Source organism: Crinia signifera, chromosome 7, assembly GCF_055691185.1.
Source record: "Crinia signifera chromosome 7, ASM5569118v1, whole genome shotgun sequence".
Taxonomy (NCBI): Eukaryota; Metazoa; Chordata; class Amphibia; order Anura; family Myobatrachidae; genus Crinia; species Crinia signifera.
The window spans coordinates 112,710,615-112,728,637 of record NC_139223.1 but is presented as its reverse complement, the minus strand read 5'-3'; the positions used below and the strand labels follow the sequence as shown (position 1 = coordinate 112,728,637).

The following is an 18,023-nucleotide window of genomic DNA, read 5'->3' as shown; positions in this document are numbered from 1 at the left end:
AGCCAATTCCCCCTACCATGTATCTGTGTAGCAATACACACCTGAGGTTTGAGAATGCCTCAATCTAGATCAAGCACCCCTCCCCCACCACCCTCTATGTTTTTAAGCAGGGAACCAGCATGGACTGCAATGAGACAGAGGCATAATTCCAAGTAAGTCCTATTTATTTGTGCATAGTGTCAGAAAATTTGGGGTTGGCATCTGGGCCCCGGGCTGCTCTGGCTGGACTGTCTCAGGGCATCACAACTTAAATACACAGTCACTTTTTATATCCTGTATGTCTATTATTTATGTATGCACTTTTTATTTCACATACTCTCTACCTTCAGACATATAGTAGGGACCTCCATTCTTATAATTTCACCACTTTACTATCCCTATTCTTTATTGTGATGCCCTGGGGGGGTCCTTGGCTGGATCATGTTTCAGGGTTCCCTGCGTCCCAGGTGGTGACCCCAGAGTGTTAGGGACCTGCTCGACAAGAGGTGACCTGGACGATTGGTGGGAAGGCCAATATCACTGGCCAATGATATACCAACAACCTCTTATTATATATTATATTATAATGTAATTATAGCATAGTGCATTTGCACCCTCTCTCTCTGTGGAACTTACTACCAGGTCAACAGATAATTAATAAAAATTTACAATTGCCAAGAGTAAGTGATGGCCTGTGAACTTTTAAACTTGTGATATTTATAAGAAACACTAATAAAGGTATGACATATTTTATTTTATAAAGAAGTCATTTGGAGACGTGGTGGATGAGGAGTGCATCTGAGTAAACTGATTTCTTTTTTCTCTTTTACGGTCTGGCAAGGACACTGCAGGCTGGACAAAGTAGGCACTGAGGACTGAGGCGACCAGGAACACGCTGACTGAGGCATAAACAAAGCTGGAACACAGGACACTGGATACAAGGCGCTGGGACCGGGAACACTCTGGAGCAGGAACATTGACAAACAAAACTGCATAAAGAACCAAACAGAACTATAACCAGCAGGGTCTGCGTGCTGAGAAACTAACTAAATAACCTTCAGTGCAGCCACACCCAAGAAGCAAGGTATGCAAGAAACCCAGGGAGCTGGATCCACAAAACCCGGAGTACAGATCCAGGGAAAACATACAAGCTACAAACAGAATATGTAAACTGCACATTTACACCGATCCGCTGGAGGCGGATTGTAACAGCCCATACTGTGTTCCTGTTACCAAGTGCATGTTTTGCACCTGTTAGAGGAGGCATATAGATTTTGATGGGTCTTGACTTGCTCTATATAAACCAGTTTCTTGAGATGTACATGGCTCTGCCATAAGACTTTGCAATCTCTTTGTAGTAATGTAAAAATGATGAGACACTCTTTTAACACATTGCTGTTTATTTATCATTCAGTTATACACATGTAATTGGTTAACATCTAGTGCAACTATAGCAAGCTGTAGCCAGAGTAATGCATAGGAGAATCTGAAGATTTTCCCAGACTGTTGCAAATAGGAAATAGGGTGTGGAGAATTTATCATGTAGGTTTTTGACTGCTGAGCACAGATACAGGCTGTTTATACCCTGTTACAATACATGTGAATGGGTTTAATTAGAATGATTGAGCTCCTGCAATTATGGTCACAAAGTGTTTTCCAGTGAAGTCCATCTTTCTTGTTTAGTTGGACATCATAGCAGGAATCATACCACCAGCCACCTCCATATTCATCAGCACAGTTTTTATTATACAGTCGATCATTGTCATTATCATATGTGGAGAACCTCATATTATCATGTAGGTTTTTCAGGTCACCTGAAGACAAGGAGTCCCCAGCATCGCCATCGTATATCCCAAGCCTCATCCGGTACTTGTCAGTAGCATTGGTCAAATGAAAGCTGTCATAGTCTGCATGTCTGGTCTTATTTTGGGGATCGACCAGGAGGAACCTGACTTTATTCCACTTCTGAACAGTTAGTAAATTAATATAATGGTTACCAAGATAGTGTTCTTGTTCAATGTTCCCAAAGCCATATTCATAGGCTGTGTAAGATTCGCTCCATGTAATTAAAGTGTCAAATCGGTTTCTCTGAATGACTGTCCATCCCCCACAATCATACATGTAGCACTGAACCACCAGATAAGGGGAGCCATCTGGGCGAATCACATAAACACCACTCTTCCTGTGTCCCAATTGGTAAAGTTCATCGCAGTCCCTGGTGAAAAAGACTGGGAGAAAAATGGTGTTTGTAAAGAATTGTAGAAATATTAAACAGTAACAGTGTATTTCCAGATATAATAAAATAAGGCATTTGAATTCAGTGTTCGGCATGACCTTGAAGCTCTGTTTGAAAAGTTTTTTTGTTTTTTTTCCACATTAAATTTTTATTGAGAATTTTTTTTGATAAGGTAACAACATATGGTAATATTAACCACGTATGAAAGCTGTTAGAGGGGGGGGGGGGGGTACAAAAAAGAAGAAAGACTGGGTGGAGAGGGATTGGGGAAGGGGATACATCAGGTATACAATGCAACATCATCAATTTAATAATGCACTACATAGTAGTAGGAAGATCAATTACGTGGCAGAGGTACATGAGCTCGAGCTAGGAGATCTAAGGGAAGATAAATTGACCGGACTATATCGTGTACTGGGGCGGCCTGAGTTTTCCCTATATATGGGCCACTTAAGCCACCTCGTGTGCATAGAAGAGGTCAGTGTGGATCCATTGCCATCCGATGTTTCAAAGACAAAGTGTTTATGTACTTTATTTTCAATCGCTAATATATTGGGGATTTCTGCTTATTTCCACAACTGGGCTATGGAGGCTTTTGTGGCAAAAAAAAAAGTTTGTTTTATAGAATACTGACTTCATCAAAACACAGAAACATACAGTACTTCACCCTTCTTTAGCTAGTTTTTACTAATGCCCCTTTCAGACCGCACTTTTTACCCGTTATTTTGCCATTTTTTTACCGTTTTAAAATGGTAATTTGTGCAGTCTGAAAGTTGCAGAGTGAATTTACCGGTTCTATTGAACTGGTATTTCGAAACGGTAATAAAGCAGGGTCCTACCCGTTTCCTACCCAAACAACGCAGCATTGGGTGGGCATGGTCAGAACAATGCAGGCGTGTCCGGTCCATTTTGATAGTGGTCCGCAATAGCTACGTGATGTCACGCTCAGTGCGAGCCAATATATGGAGATCCAAGCCTGCTTAAGTACCTGGGTTACGCAGGCAGGGGCCTTCCATAGAAATGTAAATGCTTGTATTTCTGTGATGCACTTGTGTTTCTGAGATGCTCACTAGGCTTGCCATGGATGCCAGGGACAGAGCCATGGACGCCTGGCTGCCACCAAGTCACTACGCTAACCACGCTAGGCAGCCGTTGGGCTACACTGACAGCGTAGCTTAGCCTATGCTGAAAACGTAGCGTAGCCGGGCGCCGTGCTATTACACAAGTACCATTGATAATGTATCCTGCTAGTACGGTACAAAGCCTGGCAGCCATTGATGATGATGATGATGATGATGATTACCATATTTGGCTGTGTGTGGTACAAAATTTGTACTACACACAGCCATACATGGTAATCATCATCATCAATGGCTGCCAGGCTGTGTGTGGTATAACCATTGATCATGAGACATCCAGGCAACTATTAGTGTCAGTATTTCAAGATGATACAGTGACAGTCTCTGCACATTTTTTTCCCTAGACTAGAGATGGGTATACACCTTGTGTTTTGTGTTTCGGTCTTCTTAAAATGTGCTTTTCTGTATAAAATCCTAGATAGTGCAACAGAATTTTTGGAAAAAAACACAACCCAGACCATTCGTCTAAACAAAGGTAATATAGACCATTTTGTTGCCACTGTGATTGTATCGAAAATCCAGAATCCCCTTGTGAGTAACCATGGAAAAAGCAAATTAGTAAGCAAAGGTTAGTTAGAAGCATCAATATTTAATACCAATGTTACTGTCTTTAGGACCAATAGTTGTAAAAGTGACAGTAAATGTATTGACTAAGATATATATATATATATATATATATATATATATATATATATATATATATATATATATATATATATATACCAAAAATATTTTATTTTCCAAAAAAAAAAACTATTATGAAAAGGTAACATCTAATTGGATTGTGTCAGTTAAATTTTCCAGAGTATTATGTGTTTTGTGTTATGTGTTTCATGGGTCACTGCATACTTCTTAGGATACGGATATGTGCTTACAGTAGCAGCAATCCAAACTAACCCGTAAATGATCGTATTCACCACTAAGTGGCATATTCCTGGTTTGGCCACTGATTATTTCAGATATTGCTCGGTATGCTGGAACGCATCTGCGTTCCACGTGAATCGCGTGAGCCGACAGGGTGTCAACATGCCTCCGTGCTGTCGGTACAGCTCTCCTGGGCCCTGCCTCTCTAAAGGCTCAGGGCAGTTATTCTCGCCACAGATTGGATCTCTACTACGATCCGATCTGCGGCGCTGTAGCTGCGCTCCCTGCACCCCTGATTGACCGCCGCGGCCACAGGAACCTTTGGCTCAGCTGGCCAATAGCGGATAAAACTGCAGCCTGCGGCTCAGTAACTGGCTGGGCGTGCAGGCTGCACATAAGAAAGAGGCAAGGTTCCATCGATGTGTGGACTCTGAAGCCTGCGGACTGGAGTGCTGCCGCTGTCTGGGGAGATGCTGGTAGCCTACCAGCATCAAATCGACAGTAAGCTTACAAGCTTTAAAGCTTATAGACTTTGTGTGGTTGGGGGGGGGGGGGGCAGGCGTTAGCTGGGGTGTGTGTGTGTGTGCACGGGGAGAGGGACTAAAAATCAGTCCAGGGCCCCAAAATCTCTAGCGGCAGCCCTGCACATGTGACTTGGTGAATTGCCCATATACCTAATTATTATCACACTTGGGTATGATTTTGAAGGTTTGAACGCATCTTGGTCAGCTTTTTTTGGTGTACCAGTTGTGTTACCTGTAGCTACATACTAACTAGTTACACTATGAAACATCCATACAAAAATTTGATCTTTAAAATTTAACATAGGGTTACCTGTACCACTAAATTTATCTGTCCTTGGGTACTTGTGTATTATCTGGGCGCCCGATATATCGCATCGCATGCCACTAGTTAAGGCATGCGATGTGATTGCACCCGATTTTGAGCCTTTCCCGGGACGAGTGTACAATTTTAATATTGTGTCGCATTTCATGCCTTAACTAGTGGCATGCGATGTGATGCGACGCGATTATACCTGATATTACATTGTACAGGCACCCTGATGCCTGATTACAATGTTAAATGCACCCCCCAGACACGATTTTAAATTGTACACCCACCCTGATGGGTGATTACTATGTTAAATGGCCCCCCATTGTTAACGTCACCCCACTATCAACGGCAACCCGTACCATTCCCAGTTTTACCCCTGATGAAGTCGTAGTGACAAAACGCGTCGGGTATTTTGTGCAATAAAAATATTATTCATCTTAAACCGGACTGTGCATAATCATTGCGAATACACCCAACATTGGACACATGGAAATGATCTCCAGAATGTATTTCTGATTTTAATTTAAGTTAAACTGGGAGGTGCATTTTATGTATTAGGTTGCTCACCCCAATCACTCTTTCTGTTGTATTTGTCTGTTGTTTCTCACTAACAGGAGGAATTTTGGTGGTGCTGCATATAACATTTAACGCAATTCAGAGTCAAACCCCCAATTCTGTATATATTTTTTATATATATAAATATCGTTGATGATATAGTCAATAAACGTTATAAACATATGTCGGTACTGTCAGGAGATTAGCTTGCCAAATTATTTTTTTATGAAGTTGTAATTGCTTTATAATTGTTGTTATATTGTGGGCTTGCCGGCCTTGTTTGAAAATTGCCAATTAATGTAAAGTGAAGTCACCTGCAAAGGAATCAATAGTATTTAAACCCGATACTTACCTGACGTAACCACACCTCCTGACAAAGTCCATTCCAGTGACAAAACATGTTGGGCGTGGCTTCTTGATGGTCTGACGTGGTGACGTCTTCCTTCCACTTGTGATCCAGCGGGTGCTCTGTACGAATTTCCTTGGCGGCTCCAGCATTTGGTTTGCAGACCGGCGGTGTGCTACTTAGCCTAGGTTATCGAGTTACAGCTATATGGAGTGTATGCTGTGATCCTGTTTTATACGTGGCTGGCAAGCAGATATCTTTTAACCTCAATGTATATGAGCATATAGAAATAAGTAAATATTCTATAACATATTTGCTCATTGAGTGCTTTGTTTCTCTAGCTTTTTTACATACATATATATATATATATATATATATATATATATATATATATATATATTATATACACTTAACATCGGCACTTACCTTTCCTAGTTTTGGGGTGCCCTATGGCTTGTGACCACATTGTTTCAACAGACATTGTAGGGGCTCTGCACACACTAAATTAACTGATAATAAATAGTGGAGATTTGGTTCATGAATTGATCAATGCATTTATATATATATATATATATATATATATACAGGGGCGGGCTGGGCCGGGGGCAGAGTGCCATGTGCCCCCCAGGCCGGTCTAACAGGAGGGCTGTGGGCCGCTGCCGCCTCACCTTTTGCTCCACTTTCGGCGGCCATGTTCCTGTAGGCTTTTAAAATATGCCCGCGGCTACAGGAACATGGCCGCCGGCCTCCAGGGCTATGTGGAGGAGGGCCCGGCAGCTTGTTCCCTCTGCTGCCCGGAGGTGACAGACGCTGGGTGTGGACTGAACGTCATGACGATGACGCCGCCAGACCATGCGTCTGGAAGGAAGTAGGACTAGGAGCAGCAGGCAGGCAGACGGAGGACTGGAGTGGACAGGGAATCGGGGACTGTGGCCGCAGGAAACAGAGGCTGGGAGCCGCAGCAGCAGGTGAGGAACTCACAAAAAAAAAAAATCTGCGGTTTCCTGAGGTGTCCTCCTTTTAATGTGTTCAGGGGGAGCAGACTGTTGTGTCCTCCTATTATTATGCAGGGGGAGCAGCCTGTGGTGTCATGCCATTTTAAATTAATGTCATGACACCACAGGCTGCTCCCCCTGTATAATAATAATGCCATGACACCACAGGCTGCTCCCCCTGTATAATAATAATGCCATGACACCACAGGCTGCTCCCCCTGTATAATAATAATGCCATGACACCACAGGCTGCTCCCTAAATTATTATACAGAGAGAGCAGCCTGTGGTGTCATGGCATTATTATTATTATTATACAGGGGGAGCAGCCTGTGGTGTCATGGCATTCATTTTATTATACAGGGAGAGCGGCCTGTAGTGTCATTGCATTATTATTATACAGGGGTAGCAGCCTGTGGTGTCATGGCATTCATTTTGTTATACAGGGAGAGCGGCCTGTGGTGTCATGGCATTATTATTATACAGGGGGAGCAGCCTGTTGTGTCCTCCTGTTATTATGCAGGGGGAGCAGCCTGCGGTGTCATGGCATTATTATTAATAAAAATGCCATGACACCACAGGCCGCTCTACCTGTATAATAAAATTAATGTCATGACACCACAGACTGCTTCCCCTGTATAATAATAATGCCATGACACCACAGGCTGCTCCCCCTGTATATGTATAATAATAATGCCATGACACCACAGGCTGCTCCCCCTGTATAATAAATTATTATACAGGGGGAGCAGCCTGTGGTGTCATGGCATTATTATTATACAGGGGGAGCAGCCTGTGGTGTCCTGTTATTATTAGAAGACAGGGGGAGTAGCCTGTGGTGTCCTGATATTATACAGGTGAGCAGCCTGTGGTGTTTTTTTTTTATTATTAATACATATTTTTTAAACGAAAAACCTCAATTTAACGATGCGCTGTTACTTATGGGCCGGTGCTCTGGACTTGCCCCCCAGGCTAAAAGTTGCCAGCCAGCCCCTGTGTGTATATATATATATATGGTATAGGAATGAGGTGGCACTCTCGGATTTGAAAAAAGCGTGAAACGTGCTATTTATTTATTTTTGTATAAATAAAAAGCACGTTACATGCTTTTTCAAATCCGAGAGTGCCGCCTCATTCCTATACCTTGTACCAGGACCTGTGGGTTCCCATTGGAAGGCACCGGGTCAGCATAAATTGGACCTCACATTGTGAGTGCCGGCTAAACACGCAGTATATATATATATATATATATATATATATATATATATATATATACCTCCAATCCTGGTCACAGGAATAAACGGCACTCTGAAGACTGGTTAAATGATAAACATGTATTTTCAAAACATGGCATGTTTTGAAAATACATGTTTATCATTTAACCAGTCTTCAGAGTGCCGTTTATTCCTGTGACCAGGATTGGAGGTATATGCATCACATTCGGGCACCTGAAGCAAGCTGCACCACCATTGTAACGGAGTGCCGGCAGAAGTGGAGTTGTATATGTATATGTATATGTATATATATATATATATATATATATATATATATATATATATATATATATATATACATACATACACACAGCGCTATTTTTGTAGGAAAACAGGTTCGTGAACTGTGGGCGGGGCAGAAAGTGGGCAGTGATATGGGTGGAGCTACCAAAGGGGTGGGGCATCAATTGTTGCATTAACTTTTTTAAAACACATAATGCCCTCAGTAGTGCTTTATATACACAATGCCCACAGAAGTGCCATATATACACATAATGCCACTAGTAATGCCATATAATACACAATGCCCCCCAGCCGTACCAGATAAACAAGCCAGTAGTGTAAGTCTAAAAAAATATTCAGCGGTGGCAAAGGCATACGCAAAAATTGGGATCGGCCACATGCAACATGGGGCGTAGCAAATGAAAATGGGGGTGCCACACATATGCCCCCAATAGTGCAGTGCCAGATACACACATGCCCCAAATAGTGCCAGATACACATATGCCCCCAATAGTGCAGTGCCAGATACACATATGCCCCCAATAGTGGCAGATACATATATGCCCCCAATAGTGCCGTGCCAGATACACATATGTCCCCACAGTGCCAGATACACATATGCTCCCATGTTGCGAGATACACATGTTTTTAGGTTGGGGGGGCAAGATATAGTTGCAGTTTGGTGCCCTTAAATTGCCCTCATCACAGTGAGAGTGAGTGTAGGGAGCAGTGAGGGCAGGTGTTTGGAGCAGCAAGAGTGGGTGGGCGTAGGGAGCAGTGAGGTGAGTGTAGGGAGCAATGAGAGTGAGTGAAGGGAGTAAGGAGAATGGGGGAGCACAGAGGATGAAGGGAGAGAGAGTAGACAGAGGAAGGTGAAAAAAGGGGAGAGAGGAGGGAAGATAGCAAGAGGGAGAGAAGGAGACAGTGAGAGAGAAGGAATAGGCATAAATGGGAGAGTGAGAGAGAAGGTATAGGGAAAACAGGAGAGTGAGAAAGAGAGGAGAGAGTAATAAGGAATAAGGGGAAAGGGAGAGAAAACAAAAGGAAAATGCTACTCCCAGATGATGATGATGATGATTCAGTGTGTGCATAGTAGCAGCTGGGTCCCTGATGTGTAGTGAACCTTATATGTAGACTGCAAGGGGAAGCGTGACCAGCAATATATGACATACAGACAAACAGATGGATCACCTCACCTTTTCTGTGCCCGTGTGGTGGAAGGCTGCCGAAGGGAAGCCATATGACAGCGGCGAAGATGGTGGAGACTGATGGGCAGACCACAGAGGTCCCGGAACGCCGTTCCTGATGACGTCATTTTGCAAAAGAGGTTCAGGAACGGCGTTCCGGGGCGTTCCAGCCCAAAAATAGCCATGTATATATATATATATATATATATATAGTGTACAGCGTTGGCAGTATTTAGAGACTGGGAAGAATTTTCAAATGCTTTATTGCATAATGGTCCAACACCGACACAAGTGTTTCGAGCTTATGCTCGTCCTCAGGGTACAGGGTCCTGTAGGCTTCTTAAGTAAGGCTTCTTAAACAATCAGAAATTTCACACAAATTATGGAGATGGAATTAGATGGGATCCCTGTATTTCCATTAAACAGCACCAAGCTTTTACTAGCAGGATAATGCCATAGGCAGGGGTCACGCTTCAAAGGATACCCTGGCCAAAGCAATAACCCTGCCCAACTAGTCAGCCCAAGCTTGGGATTTTTCAGGAAGTGGAAACTCCTCCCAATAAAGGTCCCCCACAAACCTACGCTGATACCCTGCACCCCCATCCACACACACAATGCTACTGCTACCCTGCACCCCTACTCCCATATACAACACTACCACCGCTATCTTGCACCCCTCTCATTGCACACACTACACTACTGCTGCTATCCTGCAATCCCCCACTGGAGATCCATGTGCCTTCTGAGCTCTCCAGCTGGTAGGCAGAGGCCTTTAAGCTCTTTTGCATGGCCGCTGCCTCCCCCAGGACTTCCGCGCAGTGTTCTTGCATATGTCCTGCAAAAGACCTGAAAGGCCACCACCCATCTGGGACTTCCAGACATCTTGCATCTTCATAAGCTCTTCGTCAATCCTCCACCACCATTGGAATGCCTCACTGGCTTCACTCTGGTTAACATTAGTTGATGCAAGGGGGCAGGGCAGTGACATGACGCTATTGGCCTGTCATGGCCATCTTGTATTTTCAAAAATTGCACTGTGGCAAACCAATCACATCTTATCCCATCTTTACTCTGCCATATTGCAACAGTTATTAGACTGTACGAGTCCAGGGATGCAGTCCAGCAGGCAGAGGAGGAGCTTAATGTGATTTCTGTTGACAAGTACTGAAAAATATTCAGACAATTATGTACAGTAAACACCCTTTCTATATGCAAATGGAGATGTTTTGGTATTTGCGTGAGTAATGCATAATACTGTATAATTTCTGTAGAGCAATTATATAGCTATATAGTATATATCAGTATTCCCATTACCATGGATCTGTTTAAAAATCTGTATATCAAAGGACCTATTATTAAATTTTTATTTACAGCTGTGCTTTGCTGTTCATGGTTTGTAGCTCCTTAACTGTAACTAGGTCCCTGAAATAACATTAGCTGTACATAGTAGTCACAGGCAACACATGAATTCCAGGATCCATACCTCCCAGCTGTCCCAATTTTGGTAGGACAGGGTGTCTGTTAACTGAAAAGTGGGACTGAAAGCATAGGTTCCGATTCTGTGGGTGCTTGAGGGCCTAAGCACCCACAGAAATTGATGGGCACCCACCCGCTCAGCAGCGGCCAACACGCCCATGTCCCACTGCAATCCCCTTCCCTTGTCGCTGCCACAGGTACTGTGTGGGCATTTATGTATTTGGCACTGTTGCCATAATTTGAATATTGGAGACAACTGTGCTGCGTAATATAAAGCAGTAATATTTTGTGGCCACGCCCATTTCCCATGAAGCCACTCCCCTATATTTTTGGCTTGAGCACCCACCAGCAAAAACATAAATCGGCACCTATGACTGAAAGCATGCCTAGCATCATGCCAAACAGGAGGCTTTCTTGTGGGCACAGTGTTGCCCGTGTGGCCACTTCCATTACAACAAGGCATCTGGCACTCACAGGCTCAGATGCACTAAGCTTAAAAAGTGATAAAATGGAGAGTGATAAACTGACAGCCAATCAGCTCCTACCTGCCATGTCACAGACTGTGTTTGAAAAATGTCAGGCAGGTTAGTTATTTATCTCCATTTTATCACTTTTGAAGCTTAGTGCATCTGGCCCACCAGGGCCGGCAGAAACCGCTCAGCAAGGGATGCAAAGCAGGGAGGCGCCATCCAGCAGAGGCACTCTCCCTGCTCTGCACCCTGCTCCTGTTGGCTGCCGCTGCCTGTGACACTGTCTGACAGACAGCGGCGTCGGCAACAAGAAGCACCCACCTGCACGCGGGGAAGGGTGAGTGTCGGAGGAGGCTTCGGGGTTACTGCTAACTGCAGTGCTGGCAGGAGCCACTAGATGCCCCCATCTCAGTGTGGACCTCTGCATGAGAGAGATGGCCGGGGAGCCTACAGAGGAGCTGGCTGAGTGAGTTTGTTTTTATTTGCATCTATTTATCTATCTATTTATTTATCTATCTATCTATATATCTATCATCTCAATCTATCTGTCTATATCGAAATCTGTCTGTCTGTCTGTGTCTCTCTCTCTCTCTCTCTCCATATATCTTTATCCCTGTGTCTCTCTCTCTGTCTCTCCATATATCTTTATCCCTGTCTCTCTCTCTCTCTCTCTCTCTCTTTCTCTCTCTCTCTCTCTCTCTCTGTCTCTGTCTCTGTCTCTCTCTGTCTCTCTCTCTGTCTCTCCATACTTATATTTATCTCTGTCTGAATCTATCTATCTTTCTATCTATCTATCTATCTTTCTTTCTTTCTTTCTTTCTTTCTCTCTCTCTCTCTCTCTCTCTCTCTCTCTCTCTCTCTCTCTCTCTCTCTCTCTCTCTCTCTCTCTCTCTCTCTCAATCAGCTCCTACCTGTCATTTTTCAAACCCAGCCTCTATCATGACAGGTAGGAGCTGATTGACTGGCTGTTTATCACTCTCATTATCACTTTCTGAAGCTTGATACATCTGGCCCTCTGTATTTGTCTATTTCTCTATCTCTGTATCTATCTATCAATCTATCTATCATTTCTCTCTCTCTCTATCATCTATCTCTGTATGTCTATCTGTCTAATATCTGGCAGTCTGTTTATTTATTTAACTATCTGATGAACCCCCTCATATGCTGCCCATACACGGTGCGATGTGCACCATGCATTTTAAACTATATTACATTGCATCTATTTCAAAACACATACAATGGGCTCTTGCACCGCACGTTTTGAACTAGATGCAATGCAATCTAGTTCAAAAAGTACCTGCAGCACATACTTCATGTGCTGTGCCATGTGATGTGCGCGGGAGCACGAATCTCATCCCACCGCCCCATCGCACCGTGTATGGGTGGCAATAGTGCTCAGTTATTTAAAAAAAAGGGGGAAACAGGAAGGTTACGTAAAGACCTGTGCTGCCCGGATGCTAAAAATATACTCACATATATCTTAAGTAACTGAAATAAAACAGAAATATACTGTATAGTGCAATACAGTAAAGTAAAAAAAATGGACTGGTGAATACTATTGCAATCACCCTTAGCTAGGTGAAAATAGTTCCCTCTGGCAGTGTCTCCTATCGTGTGGTTCCAGTTCACGCCGTACATCAGATTGGAAAGATACACCTTTAAGGCCTATTTTCAACCAGCTAAGGGTTATAGGGCAATAATATCCACCAGTCCACCTTTTTTTTTACATTACTGTATTGCACTTTGTATTTCTGTTTTATTTCAGTTACTTAAGATATAGGAGTATACTGTTACCATCCGGGCAGCACAGGTCATATGTATACGATACACTGTGACACCTGGCAATGCATGTGGAATTATCAGCACCAATATTTAAGTTTCAGTGTTTTAAGTAACTTTCCTCTTTACCCATTTTTGATAAATAAGTGAACACTGGAAGGGAGTTCATGAGATTTTTGTATTTAGGATATATGTGCTAGGTGAAACATACTTGATTTTGTCTATTGTAGCTGCTCCTGTGAGCGCAGCTAGGTTTATCAACTTGTTATATTTATTATTTATATATCTGCCTGTCTATATTCATCTATTTAATTTGGGAGTGGATTTACACACACACACACACACACACACACACACACACACACACACACACACACATATATCATGGTAAAAATACAGTTTTTATTCCAAATACTTACACACAAACATTTGTCATCCATTGCAATCCTGGGGAAGGGTACTCTAACAAATTGTCCCTTTATGGACTATGAAAGGGAGGGCGCAAAATTTTAGTTTGCAGGAGGGCGCCAGACACCCTAGCACCGGCCCTGTGGCCCACAAAGATTGTATCCTTCAGTTAAAGAAAGTTGGGAGGTATGAGGAAAACTGCAGCTGAAATCATTTTGAATCAATGAGGAGAAACTGATCACCAGACAGGACTGACAGGAGAGTAAACTAAATGAACATATTAAGTAGCGTTTTGGGCGAGATGCATTAATCCTTCTAAAGAGTGGAGAAGTTGCTTGTAGCATCTAATCAGCTTCTACGTATCATTTCATAGATTGTACTTGATAAATGCTACTGTAGCTAGAAGCTGATTTGGTTCTGTAGGCAACTACTCCACTCTCTATCTCTGTATCTATCTATCAATCTATCTATCATTTCTCTCTCTCTCTATCATCTATCTCTGTATGTCTATCTGTCTAATATCTGGCAGTCTGTTTATTTATTTAACTATCTGATGAACCCCCTCATATGCTGCCCATACACGGTGCGATGTGCACCATGCATTTTAAACTATATTACATTGCATCTATTTCAAAACACATACAATGGGCTCTTGCACCGCACGTTTTGAACTAGATGCGATGCAATCTAGTTCAAAAAGTACCTGCAGCACATACTTCATGTGCTGTGCCATGTGATGTGCGCGGGAGCACGAATCTCATCCCACCGCCCCATCGCACCGTGTATGGGTGGCAATAGTGCTCAGTTATTTTAAAAAAAGGGGGAAACAGGAAGGTTACGTAAAGACCTGTGCTGCCCGGATGCTAAAAATATACTCACATATATCTTAAGTAACTGAAATAAAACAGAAATATACTGTATAGTGCAATACAGTAAAGTAAAAAAAATGGACTGGTGAATACTATTGCAATCACCCTTAGCTAGGTGAAAATAGTTCCCTCTGGCAGTGTCTCCTATCGTGTGGTTCCAGTTCACGCCGTACATCAGATTGGAAAGATACACCTTTAAGGCCTATTTTCAACCAGCTAAGGGTTATAGGGCAATAATATCCACCAGTCCACCTTTTTTTTTACATTACTGTATTGCACTTTGTATTTCTGTTTTATTTCAGTTACTTAAGATATAGGAGTATACTGTTACCATCCGGGCAGCACAGGTCATATGTATACGATACACTGTGACACCTGGCAATGCATGTGGAATTATCAGCACCAATATTTAAGTTTCAGTGTTTTAAGTAACTTTCCTCTTTACCCATTTTTGATAAATAAGTGAACACTGGAAGGGAGTTCATGAGATTTTTGTATTTAGGATATATGTGCTAGGTGAAACATACTTGATTTTGTCTATTGTAGCTGCTCCTGTGAGCGCAGCTAGGTTTATCAACTTGTTATATTTATTATTTATATATCTGCCTGTCTATATTCATCTATTTAATTTGGGAGTGGATTTACACACACACACACACACACACACACACACACACACACACACACACATATATCATGGTAAAAATTCAGTTTTTATTCCAAATACTTACACACAAACATTTGTCATCCATTGCAATCCTGGGGAAGGGTACTCTAACAAATTGTCCCTTTATGGACTATGAAAGGGAGGGCGCAAAATTTTAGTTTGCAGGAGGGCGCCAGACACCCTAGCACCGGCCCTGTGGCCCACAAAGATTGTATCCTTCAGTTAAAGAAAGTTGGGAGGTATGAGGAAAACTGCAGCTGAAATCATTTTGAATCAATGAGGAGAAACTGATCACCAGACAGGACTGACAGGAGAGTAAACTAAATGAACATATTAAGTAGCGTTTTGGGCGAGATGCATTAATCCTTCTAAAGAGTGGAGAAGTTGCTTGTAGCATCTAATCAGCTTCTACGTATCATTTCATAGATTGTACTTGATAAATGCTACTGTAGCTAGAAGCTGATTTGGTTCTGTAGGCAACTACTCCACTCTTTCAATGACTTGATACTGTTCCCCCTTTAGAATTTTAAATCGGTGGAGACTTTCGCTAAACTCACTCCCTCTACAGAGCTCTTAAAAGCAATCTGTAGATCAGTGTATATCATCCACTTTAGGCTAAACCCACAGGAGGCCTTGTTTGACTAAAGGTGCAATCTCTTACCTTTTCTTTGCCGTAGATCATTGAGGTTTATGATTTCAGTGGTTTGATTGATCATGTCGATATTGACTATTTTTGAGAATACATCTTTGCTGGTATCTTGTACCTCAGCAGCCAATATCACCAATAGTTTGAAATAAAAAAAAAACGTCCACACCACTGAACCCAGCATATTTGTCATCCTAGAAACAAGATTGAGTTTTATTTCACATGTCAAAAATAACTCTTAGTTAGTGTCGGTTTGAGGCATGAGGGGCCCACTGGGGGACTGCAGTGATAGGGGCCCATTTTTAAGGTTGTGATCAGTCTTGTCTGCTTGGCAACTAGTAGACAGTGCATGTTGTGTGTGTGTGTGTGTGTATGTATATATATATATATATATATATATATATATATATATATATATATATAGAAAAAAAGGACGCACTCTCCAGTATATAAATGCAAGTAAAAGAGCTGTGTATTTTAGCAATACAAAAAGATAGTAAAGATGTACTCAACGTTTCTGTCCCATAAGGACCTTCATCAGGAGTTCTGCAACCAATCAATTAAAGCACAGCATGGGCCAAGCAGCAGGATCCTACAGCCAATGCTTGGCCCATGCTGTGCTTTAATTGATTGGTTGCAGAACTCCTGATGAAGGTCCTTATGGGACAGAAACGTTGAGTACATCTTTACTATCTTTTTGTATTGCTAAAATACACAGCTCTTTTACTTGCATTTATATACTGGAGAGTGCGTCCTTTTTTTTCTATATAAATGGACTCCTATGTGTTCTGGATGTCACCCTAGAAGATGTATATGCTGGATGGAGTGCGGTCTTATCTTATGGTTTATATATATATATATATATATATATATATATATACACATACGTGTGTGTGTGTGTGTGTGTGTGTGTGTGTGTGTGTGTGTGTACATATTGCTATATAGTGAATTTTGTTAGTGCATGCATGATAGTGTACTAGAACAGCAATATAGTTTGTGGAAACTACACCGCAATTATTTGCAGTATAATGCAAAACATGTATAATTCCAGTGCACAATTTAGAACCTGATCTCTAGATGAGCAGTGGACCACAATGGGGCAGGGCTCCCAGTTATGGAAATTTGGAACTCACCTCCGCAGATGTCCAGGCTCAAAAAACCCATGATACTTAAAGCATGTTACTTTTATACTAGGTACTTTCATCACAGGATCATTTATTAACTTTCATTTGTATGTCATCAGCAGCTGGTACATGTGATCTAGCTCTGCATTAAACTGTTTACAAAACCAATATAAACATATTAACATTTAACATATAAACATATTAAACATGAAATTGCAGTAACATTTTAAGAGGGTTTGTGTCATATTAAAATAGGTGTTGAAATAGTATTTTAATGTCTTCATATAAAAATGTGATAACTTTATCAGTCTTTGAAACAGCTGTTGGATGGAAATAGAATACTCTGTTCTGCCATCACTTAAAGTATTGGGCAAAATGTAGATAATGATATGGAGTATCAGTATGTGTTTCACAAAAACCCTAGGCCAAATGTTACTTATTGATAAACTCAGTCACAAGTATTACATTTAGTAAATTTAACTTCACTGTCACTCAAAGGACCAGTTATGTGGTGGGGGACACTCAGAGGGGCCTGCTTGTGTTTGCCACCGGCACTGATTTTGGCTCACATTTACCATAAGTAATTTGCTTTGGCCCTGTAGCACCTCTGCAAGTTCCCTGCTACACCCCCAGGTGCCACAACACCCAGTTTGGAAACTACTGGCTTAATGCATTTCACATTTATATACTGTAGAATTTAGCATACTCTGAAGTACTTTACAATTTGTGATATATATAGTATTATTAGCCTGAGTATTACTATTACAGTTTCCAGTGGACAAACATACTGAACCAATACTATGAACAGTTTGTTATTTTATACTGCAGGTACACCACGAGAACCCGGCATCCACTGTTCCAGATTATCGGTGGTATCCACAAGCAGCTACCCTAGAGTACGCACCCCCCACGACTCCTCATTAGAACCTCCCCACAGAGCTACTAATCCCCCACG

General features: G+C 42.1%; 1 protein-coding gene and 1 pseudogene across 3 annotated transcripts in view; one reads left to right on the top strand and one right to left on the bottom strand.

The window, feature by feature from the left end:
* Positions 1–2,300, top strand: part of LOC146020482 (uncharacterized) — a 35,415-nt gene extending 33,115 nt beyond the window's left edge. For all 3 annotated transcript variants that reach the window (XM_083153656.1, XM_083153654.1, XM_083153655.1), the window contains one exon: positions 821–2,300. In XM_083153656.1, the coding sequence (XP_083009782.1) occupies positions 821–858 (38 nt within the window). In that variant the 3' untranslated portion in view covers positions 859–2,300. The remainder of the gene's footprint in view (positions 1–820) is intronic.
* On the bottom strand, positions 1,450–16,014 carry LOC146021218 (fibrinogen-like protein 1-like protein pseudogene; annotated as a pseudogene).
* Positions 16,015–18,023: the final 2,009 nt, after the last annotated feature.